Below are 11106 nucleotides of genomic sequence, written 5' to 3' on the forward strand. Positions count from 1 at the left end.
TTGCTGTCCTTCTGATCAAATACTTGATTTTTCCCTCAAAGACAGAGTGCTTTTGATGTGACCAGCCCTTAAGTGGCTGGAGAGCATAGTATTTAAATACTTGAGCTCTTCATTTCATTTGGGTTTTTCAGACCAGAGTATTTAGTTTTACTTTCTTTGCGTGGAAAAAAAAAAAAAAAATCAATTAAAAAAATCTATTTTAAATATAGGAAGTTCTTGATTATGTCAAATTTTATGTCAAACCAAGGGTGATGGCTGGGGGAAGCTGTGTGGGGTTTTTTTGAGGGGTGTGTGTTGTTTTTAGCATAACACAATGAAGGGAGTTTTTGGCAGAGGAGTCACCTTCTGCAGAGGAAGCATGCAGGATGATGTTTGTGCTCGTTTTAGTCATCAAAGGTGAAGTGCACAATAATGGTAAGCCTGTGTTTCTACAATCGGAGGATATTTCTCATACTGAAGGAAGTCTCCAAGGTCAACAGCTACAATACCCGGAGTGGTTACATCACTACATCTGTGTAAGACTGCTCTCTTTTTTAACCATTGCTTTTTCTTCCTTTCTCTCTCTTTAAGCTTCAGTGTTGATCACAAAAGTTGCCAGAACACTGTGGATTTAAGTTGGACTTCTGTTTACAGTGATGAGTATTCTCCCCCTCGGTTAGCTGAAAGTCTCGCTACAGTCTCCTAATAACTAATTTCAACAAATCCAACGTTCTTAAACTCAGTTTGTCTAGCGGCCTTTTTTTGTGATGGGAATTGTATTGTATTACGATGATACCGTTGGCAAGATCTCCTGAAACTTGTCTTATCCTGTGCATTTCTTAGTTACTATGGAATCACAGATCCATAACATAATTTGGGTTGGAAGGGACCTCAGAGTCCGTCCAGTTCCAACCCCTGCTGTGGGCAGGGGCACCTCCCATAGACAAGGTGCCCAAACCCATCCAGCCTGGCCCTGACTGCCCCCAGGGATAGGGCACCTACAGCTGCCCTGGGCAGCAGTGCCAGGCCTTCGCTGCCCTCTGAGTGAAGAATTTCCTTCTTATATCTGATGTAACTCTGCTTGGTCTCGGTTTAAAGCCATTACACCACGTCATGTCTCTCCGTGTGCATGGAAAAAGTCTCTTCATCTTTTTCATAAGCCCTGTTTAGGTATTGGAAGGCCACGATCATTTTTCCCCGTAGCCTTCTCCAGCAACCCCGGCTGTCAGCCTGTCCCTGCAGCAGAGGCACTCAGCCTCTGGGCATCCCTGCGGGCTCCTGTGTCCCCACTCCTACAGGCCTGTGTTCCTGTGCTGGGGCCCAGAGCTGAATGTAGCTCTGTGAGGGATCAACATTTTGTTGGTTGTGTTTGTTTTTTTCATTCACCAATGCTCCCAACATCTGCAACATCTTCGAGAGGAAAAAGAGAACAGGATAGATTTTAGTTTTTCCAGGTCGCTTTGTTTGTCCATTTACTAAGCAAGTTAATATTACCAGTACATCTACAAGAATTTGGAAACCCATGATCAAATACATTTCTCTTTTTTCTGGGGAGTGTTGGTTTTGTTGTTGTTGTTGTTGTTGTTGTTGTTGTTCCTGGACTTGAATTTTCATTGCAAGAAGGTTATTCTATGATCTGTTTAGAAAGCAGTATTTTTCACCAGTGTTTGTTGATGGTAGCTTTAATTAATGGTTGCTAATCTACAATGGCAAGAACAAGTGCATTTCTTAAAAGCCCAACTGCCCATTTCTTTTTTTTTTCCCCAATATCCTGATGATGTTTGCTCTTGTTCCATTAACCAGGTAGCAAAACAGAAGGCACCCCTGCATACTTCTCTTTGCTGTAGTCTTTATTCTGTTTATACCCAAATCTCTGATTTAGCATTGTTGAAGTCAGCCTTGTCTTTCCCTAGCTTCAGCTTGTTCTGAATCAGTCTATAAACCTAAGTATTAAAGCTGCTTCAAAGAAAGGAAACAACCTTTTTCTTTCAGTTCTTAAAAGAACTTCTGTTGTTGTTTGAGGCCACTGTTCATGTCTAATTATGTTCACTGGTGATCATGTCATGCATCATGTATTAAAGAGAAGTTACCTAGCATTCAGTATTTCCTTGATTGCATTTGGTTTGTCAACAATTATTTCATTTAAAGTGGGTGATGACATTCTGCTGTCCTTGTTCCCTGACTTGACAATGAGGGAATGATAGTCATTAAGACATTTTATACGTCATCCAGGTAGCTAGGTAACCCTGAGTATTTAAAGAGGTGAGAATAAAGGCTGATCTTCTTTTAGGTGTGGATAAATATGAGATAGGTTGGATTGAACTAGTGAAAGAAGTATTTGAGAAGCTGTGGACATGTGTTTTGGAAAGTGTGCCAGGTGTATTGGTTGTAAGTTGTTCATCCTTGCCCTGCTCAGCATTGCTGCCAACATTTTACTTTATTTTCCCAATGGAGAAACAAGATTTGCTTCTGAGCATCATCTCAGCAAATATGTAGAGTGCCTTCATGGCATTCTAGGTGGAGGCCTTTTGGTAAGTAACAAGCTAGTGCATTCTTGCAAGTTTATTTTGAAGCTACTTGCTGTTACTGTTTCTTTACCATTGCATTAATTTATTTGTTGAATGTCTTGTCAGTGGGAATCTCTGGAGTTGTATTTAAAAAAAATCAGCTACATTGCACCATAGTATTATTAGTTACTATTAATTGTCGTATCTGTAAATCTCTATCTCTTTTGAGCTGAGAATTAGGATATAGGTCGTAGACCGCAAATGCAGTACTAGAACCAGACCTTTCAGAGGGATGTTTTTATTTAAAGGTTAAATCTTACATTTTTATTCTATTAGTCAGCTATTCTCCTTTTTAATGTCCGTAGATAACTAGTATTTAATTACATTTCTTAAATGTATGACATCTAATATGTGGTAAGACAACAGTTGTTCTTCTGTTTTACTTCTCTATTCAGAGAAATCAAATAGCAGTTAGCAGAGCTTTACATTAGAGTAATAGCCAAGGATGAAGAACTAAGTGAGTTCACTGTAAGAGCCTGTTTAATCTTAAGCAATTGTTTTCTGCCTTTTCAATTTTGCAGAATGGAATTTAGCATGTTTAAGTTCTCTAAATCTAGGCTTCCTTCTTCATTCACTTTTAGCAGTCCTCTTAGTCTCAAGGCATTGGCAATTCACAGGTTGAAAACCACTGCATGATAAGACTGTCTTGTGAGAAGTGCTTGCAAGCTGTGTTACAGCCCTATCAGTAGCCAGACTGAGATTTAAAAAGGCTGATTTTCCACGCAGACTAATCCCAGTGAAATTGATGGAGCTACTTCTCAAACACGCTCTTGCCCAACCTCTTCTGCACCTGAAGCAGTGGGGCTTAGAAAAAGGTTTTAGTAAAGGCTGTGACTAATATGCGACTCTGCTCTGTCTTGTTAAGTAAATCTGTGGTGTTTGCTCACAGTGCTTTTTCTGTATGGTTTTCTGAGGTATTTCTGGATATGATGCCTTTGTGTAAGTGTAAAGTATTATTAAATCCTATTATTGATGGTGGGGAGTATACTTTGTTTAATCAGCTCTGTGTTTGTTTCTCCTTCTTGATTTTATGCCAGAATTTCTGGATGGTGTCTGCTTTGTTGCTTTGCTCTTCTGTCTCTGACAATTTTGTGAATGTGAAATCCTAGAGAAAGGTAGATGTCTGTAGTGAGATGTCTTGCTTAGGATATTTGTCACACAGACAATAGTAACACTTCAGTGAGTAGACTCTGGAAACTTCGCTGGTGGTTGAAACGTATTTCAGAGACTTATCATTAGTTTTCTTTTGGCAGAAAGTAAATGAAGGGTTTTTATTTTTTTCTCTTTTCTTAAAAGCTTTTTGTTTGCTGTATACAGCCTTTAGGGAGAACTGCAACATTTTAAAGTTGAAGCGTCTCAAGCTACATTAATTCCACAACGTGATCTTGATCAACTGGCTCTTTGTGCACTTACGTGCTATTTGTGCACAAAATACAAGTAGAACTATACCTATCCTGTTGTTGGTATTACTGAGATGAGTAGTGAGACTCCTACTGTGTTAAATAAATGTAAAACTGGATAACCTATACAGGCACCCCAACACTGCCAACAAGCAATGCAAGTGAATGCAGTGTAAGTACTGTGTTTCGTCTATCTTGTCTATGTAGCAAAACAGAACAGAGAGCAGTGTGCTTTGTTTGCCCCATACCCAGGTGCTCATTCCAGCTGCAGTATTCATTGGACTTCACAATGATGACTGCTGTGGGTGCTTTGGCCATAAGAACTGTGGGAAAAGCTGTGCGGTAAGCGAGCCTTCACACTGTAGCCCCAGACAGCCCTCAGGACACTGAGAAGACTGTGCTCAACTCTCATGTCTGTGTTTGCCCTGCAGATGCTGTCCTCAGTTCTGGCAGCCTGTGTTGGGATCCTTGGCTCTGGGTACTGTATAATCATTTCAGCACTGGGTTTGTCTCAGGGACCATATTGTTTTACTCGTGTAGAAAGAAACTGGATCTATCCTTTCACTGAATCCTCTGGAGGGTAAGTTGTCTGTTTGTCCATGCATTACATCTTTCTCCATGCACGTACGGTGTTTGTTCTTTTCCTGGACCTTGCAGCAATATTCAGTAACAACATACCAACATCCATCCATAAGCTTTTGCTCCTTATTCGCTAGCTAAACAGATGGGATCAGAATTGCTCACACTGCTGGAGTTTAAAACACAATAAATTTAAATCCCTCAGTTTTACATGTCTGAATATGCTGATTAGTTGTGACATTAAGTATCTGAAGGATGTGCAAAATGGTGCTCTTAATACAAGCTGATAAAGGATACTTGGAAGTAATTGAATGATGCTGTTAATAAAATACGGTCTTGTATAGGTCTCTTTCTCTTAATATATGCAGGCAAATATATCTGTGTACTACATACAGTTCATGTGAGCATAAGATGTACTCTTTTAGGACTTTGAGGGAACCTTGAGCCACATCAGGATTCTTTGCAGCAGAGATTTGGAATTGTACATTTTAGTAGCATCCCTTATGAGAAGAGGCATTCCTTCTTCCCCACCTCTCTCAACTTATGGATGAATATAGAAGAGCTGAATTAATTCCTTGCTCATGGCTCATCAGTGCTTGTGTTCTACAAAATGGAAGAGAAGGAGCTGCTGGAATCTTTTCCAATTCTCCTCTGAATTTATTCTATGTGTGACTAGTGCAGATTAGGCATGTGAAGGCCCAGAGGCAACAGCACAAAAAATGAAGTGACCCACTGGCTTCAAATTAGTAACTGCTGCCTTTAAACACCCTATCCTGGAAAATTCTGTTTGTTTCAAAAAGTTGTTGTGCTCTTTCAACTGTCTTGACATTGTATCTTATTTTGATCAATAATAGAAGATTTTGCCTTTCTAAATCAGGTGTTTTAATGGAAATTAAGACTTAGCCAAAATGTGTGATTCATAGTTCAACGTGTACTCAAACAGAGCAGGATTTGCATGGAATGAGCCCTTACATTTTGTATTCCCGCTTAGAGTGATTATCCTTAATGCAATTGCATACCAGATGAAGTTTATTTCTATTGTATTGTCAGCATCCTAATCTGACACAATTTTACTATACTTTCATTTGACGCATACAGGTACTTGTTGGATTATGATGAGTGGGCTAAATGTCAAGAACCTCAAAACATCGTGCAGTGGAATGTCACTCTCTTTTCCATTCTCTTGGTCTTGGGAGGAATAGAGTTCATCCTGTGCTCCATACAGGTAGTCAATGGTATTCTTGGAGGAGTGTGTAGACTGTGCTGCGGCAGTGATGAGGTAAGCCATTTTTTCAGCTAGTAGAGAGTTAAAGAGTATTGTTACTGATAGCACTGCAGGGGCTTAGCAGCTGTTTTTCTGGCATTCTTAAGCAGCAATGAGTGTACAATTTGAATTTTTTAATGTGACCCTGTTGTGTTCAGCATTTTCATGTAGTATTTGACTACATACATTTAGCTATTTGCTCAGCTGTCTGCAGTGAAGTTAGTCTTCATGTGAACTGAAAGGGCCGCGTGTACGCTGTGGTATATATGGTCATCAGCACTGTGTAGGTGATACAACAAAAATAAGTATCTGAGACTGGCAAGGATCTTTGTTGTAGCCTAAGCCATTATTGCAGTGTGGCAGAGTTTTGTGGCAGGCTGTTTCCTCTAGCTGTATTACTTTAGCCTCATAGTTTGCTCACAATAGCAGATAGACTACTGAGAATATGTGTGTCATTTGTAATAAAAACTGCAGCAAAAACCTTGCTTAGTAGATGTGGTGTAAGAGAAGGAATTAAACTGCACATACATAGTAAAGCTGACAGACAAATCTGAAGGACTTCTTGAAGGTTTGCTTTTGTATATTTTTGTTTTTTATGAGTGAGGAAGGGGAAAGTCCTCTAGTTTCTTTAGCATCTTGTTAGACACTTTGAGACTTCTGTTAAAATCAGTCTGTAGTGGAAATGCTGGGTCACAGCTTGAAGCAGTGATGGAGCACCTGGTGAGAAGGCAGGGCCAGCCCAGAGGATCTCAGGTGCATGCAATGTACTGAGTGACTGGAAGGGCTGGAGCCAGGATCCATCCCTTCCCAGACTTCATTTAGGGTTGGCAGTGGAGCTGAGGGTATCTCTTGCTGGAGATGCCTGTATCCCTGAGGCCTTCTGAGGGTAAGCAATTTTTTTTCATTTGTTTCTGTGCCCACAGCTGCTGCATTTGGGCTCTTCCTCAGTTACTGCAGCATAGGACTTTGCTGCTCCATTGTTGTTGCTGTGCTTTCCACCACGTTGTAGCATTGCAGCCTCATAGATGTAGTGTTGGAATTGCCTTATAGTATGAAAGTGATACGATTTATAACGTGTGCATGTTATGGCCCAGAGCATTTCGCATTTTGATTTGATGTGCTTGAATGCTGTGGCGCTTTGAAAGCATTACTGTCTTCTGCTTTCTATCTTCTGTGCTGTTACTGGGATTTACAATGCTGTGCTATGGCTCTCTAGATCTGCTTGGGTTAATTGTAGCTTTTACAGTTAGATACAATATTAGTGTTCTTCCTCTTAATGCGTGTTTGTTTCTTTTTGTTTCCCTCACAGACACTTTCTTGCTAGAAAACAAGAAAACGGGTTGAAGTTGGTGTATATGCGTGGTGCGTTGAGTATCCTGTGTTGTTGTTTTTTGGTTTCTTACATGTTGTATGTATACTGAAGTGCACACTTTGTTATCAAAGTATATGGCGACCACCAATTTAACTGACTTAGGGCTCTGTTTTTGAATTCATATCCATGTTTTCCATTTTCCACTGACCTGCCTGCATCTGAAGATAAAATGAGCTGCCTTGGTTCATTTCATAGACAATTGGGATCAATAAAGTTTTGGTTTTTTTTTTTTTCTTTTTTTGTACTCACACGACAGCTCTGTGCTTCAGGCTGCTTTCCCAGTAAAGTTGCATTTTTCATTCTGATGTTGAAACGAACGTGAACTGTAGTCTGCTCTGGAAATAAATTAATTCTCTCTGGAGCAACAAATAAAGCAACAGTAAAATATGGATGACCAAGAGCAACAATGAACTTCTGCTTTTAAAGAACTGGAAAAGTATTAGGATATTAAAGTGTGGATTTCTCTAAGCTGCTCCTATTTCAAGTACGGGTTTGTATTAAAATTACCCAGCAACTGTCAGTGTTTCCGCCTGTGCTGAAGCTGTTTTCTTGATCCTAGAGAAAGAGATAATGGTGGCATAGAACATAAATATGAAACTGAGGAGGAACTTCTTTACTTCAGGGGTGACAGAGTACTGGAACAGGTTGTCTGAAGAAGTGGTGGAGTCGTCTCCTCTGGAGATGTTCAGAACTCCCCTGAGAGCTTTCCTGTGAAACCTACTGTAGGGAGCCTGCTTTGAAAGGGGGGTTAGTCTGAATAAGCTGTAGAAGTCCTTGCCAACCCTGTGATTCTTTGAAGTTACAACTTCCTTTTTCTACTCAGCAGATACTGTCAGAGTAAGAGATGCTTCAGTCTTCAAACTCCTTTACTCACAAGGACTGCTTACTTCCTGACTACCTAGTCTTGTAACAAAAAAACCAAGGGTCTGGGTTCTTGTTTCCAGCCTGCCCCCAGGCAGGGCAATATAGTTCAAATTCAGATCAGCAGCACTAGATTAATCTGAAATATTACACTTCACCAACAAGGAACCTGGACCCTGTATCCAAAGACCCTGTGCAAGAGTCTGAAGTTTACCTTATAGCATATTGCAGCAAATGTTTTACCCCATAGTAAAGTAAACCTGAATGATATGCTGCTAATAGCATTACTGAGAAGGTCAGTATGCTGCTGGGAGTGGCATTTTATAAGAAAGAACAAAACATGACGTTGGTTTAAAAGAAAATGAGAGTGACTACTATTACTTCTCCACTTTTGGAATCTAGCAGATAATGTCTTATTTGAAAATGGACAAGTTAATTTATGTTTGTGGGGAAAAAGAATTTCCCACAGGTGTCAGTGCATAGTTAGTCCTACTTTTAACTAGGAGAGTGGTCTTTAAAAGTAGCCGGAAACAAGGTTTTTCCTCACTCTCTCCTCCTGTCCAAGTCTGTCACCTACAGATGTGTTTCTGTTAAAGGAAGTTAACTGAAAATGGGAAATTGCACACACAGGTCTATGGCAGCAAAAAGACATCAAAAAAACAACCCCTCAATAGGAGGAATGCTGAGTTTCTAAACACAAACAGGTAGTTCTTGCAATACCACTCATTCATACGCAAAGTATGCAGAATTAGGTGAAGGCACGCTTTAGTATAGATTCTGCATGCTGTATTTATCCTTGTCTTGCTCTGCTGTGGCAAAGAAGATGTGCATGTATGTGCACTCAGTTCCTTGTTGCTGTGCAGTGTGATGTCTTTGTATATGAAAAAACACTTTGAAAGAGGATTTGCAAGGTTAAATTTGGTATGAAATCAAGGATAGGAGGAAGAGGACAAAATATGATGAAATATGGTATAATTCCCAGAAAGTTTAAAGATTTTACCTGTACACTTGCATAGTTATTACTTGTCTTTCAGATACACATAACTAACTAGGGAACTGAAACTAGGTTAGGCACGCCAATGAACAGAACGATTAGGGGAGAGTTTAGAACTAAAACTGTGTAGCACCACTAATGTCACCACTCGGTTTTTATGTTGCTGTTGTTAAAATAAGCTGCTTAAATTCCTTCAGTGCCTAATGGCTGACTTTGGGGAGTTTTATTATTTACATTGTAGAAAAGCAGTTGTTTTGGGTTGGATTCATCTGGGTTAACGGAGATGAATCATCCAAAGTCAACAAAGGGTTTTCAGTAATGAGCTCTGCATGGACTCATGGACGTTGGCAAGCAACAGGAATCCAGCTTTTGCAGCACTTAAGATATTTGAGAAACTAATTGCCAGGCTTGCTTAATACTTGGTGTAAAATGGTGGTGTCCTGTTCTGGCAGTACGTGTGGCAGCAAAACACTCTTTGATGTGACATTTGCGGAGCTCAGTTTAAATATGAAGTAAGTCATGTGGTGTGTTGGCACACTAGAATGGATGCTATTTCAGGTGTCATTTTCTTAGTGAGTTTCTTCTAAACAGAGCAGATTATTATGGGAAGTTGCCCACTCAGTAGTAATTCAGGCCTTTGCTTTTAGGAAGAAAAAAAAAAAAAAAAAAAGAAAACATTTTGACTTACTAAATGAATTATGAGTCTAGTAATAAAAATCAATCCTGGTTTCTGATGTGCCTGCTTTTAATTCAGCTGTTTTCCATTACCGGAAGGAACGGTACTGATACCACATCTGTGAGTGTGCTGGAGAAGGTTTGTCATTGGTTCCAGTTGGGGGGGGGGGGAGGCTTGAAAACGTGCCCCTGGTGATCAGGGAATAAAGAGGAAATATGGGAAGAACTTCAGTGTAACATCTGCAGGCTTTAAAGTGAATCTCTTGGGAGAAAAAAAGTGAAAAAGGGAGAGTCACAGCAGAAAATGGATGGGAAATGGTGCAGTTGCGTGAGTGCCACCATGCCCATTTCCTTGGGAAATATATAAAAAATGACATCATTGATTCTAAAAGATCCCCCCCCTTATTTTTTTCTGTAATGTTGAACTTCCTATTAAGTAAACCTTAAGCTTGATCTTTAATTACTTTTCTGATAACTTACTAGGGCAAGAGAAGAAGATATGTGTTGTGGTTTGACATTCAAACAGCTCTGGCTCTGCTGTACTGGAATGGATGCTTAGTTGCATGGGGCTGTCAGAACAATGACAAATAAAAATGAGGAAAGTGCCTGGCTCCTGCTTCCCACAGTGCAGAGCCACAAATGCATTTCAGAAAGCAGCCAGACCTCTTGTCGTGTACTTAGGTCAGATCTGTAGCCATACATGCTCAAATGTAAGTTCAGAATAAAACTTTGCACAATAGCAGGATTTATCTCATCAAACAGTTCATCATTCTGCTGAAAATAATAAAGAAATGTGATTATATCTGCCTGGCAGTTTCTAGCTGGTGTTGCTTGGACTTCTGTGTGCCCTGTGTTGTGCTCAAGACTCAGGTTAGTGTTTCTGAAGGGATACCTCATGTCAGCAGCCAGTGCTGGGCTCCATGTGAGCTCTCGTGTGCAGTCAAGTGTTGAAGGGACCTCTGTTTCCTTTAGATTTGTGTTGCTACAATTTTCTAATAGTAATAGCTTAGGCCAATATCTGTGTGAACTTTGAGGCAATGTGGACTTTCTGTGCAGATGCTTGACATCTGTCAAACAGCCCATGTAAGGTCAAATTATCGCTACAGTAATGATGAACCATTTGCCTCATGCCGCAGAACAGCTGCACAGGAATCCATTTCAACAAGAGGAGTGTTTCTAAGCGGTCACTAGGAAGTGAGATTTTTTTATGTTCCTTCCTGAGTCTAACTCGTAGACGTATTTAATTAGGGAGATCGTTAAGGAGGACCTTTGAAAAGGGAAACTGCTACTTAAAGACATGTTTGGAAAGGACAGGTAGTTTAGGCAGCAGAATTTGTCTGTTCTTCTACCTACAATTAAGCAGCGGAGTCATATGAAGTGACTGAATGAAACAGGAGGTCAGAATACTTTTTGTA

General features: G+C 40.1%; 1 protein-coding gene across 1 annotated transcript; it reads left to right on the forward strand.

Moving 5' to 3' along the window:
• Nucleotides 1-2333: 2333 nt before the first annotated feature.
• Nucleotides 2334-10882, forward strand: TM4SF1 (transmembrane 4 L six family member 1; the record flags this gene model as incomplete). Its single annotated transcript, XM_079539657.1, has 5 exons — nt 2334-2510; nt 4199-4288; nt 4378-4526; nt 5624-5804; nt 10748-10882. The coding sequence occupies 5 exons, from the start codon at nt 2334-2336 to the stop codon at nt 10880-10882; spliced, it is 732 nt and encodes a 243-aa protein (XP_079395783.1).
• Between the last annotated feature and the right edge of the window lie 224 nt (nt 10883-11106).

The sequence above is a fragment of the Tetrao urogallus genome, assembly GCF_951394365.1.
Source record: "Tetrao urogallus genome assembly, chromosome: 9".
Classification (NCBI taxonomy): domain Eukaryota; kingdom Metazoa; phylum Chordata; class Aves; order Galliformes; family Phasianidae; genus Tetrao; species Tetrao urogallus.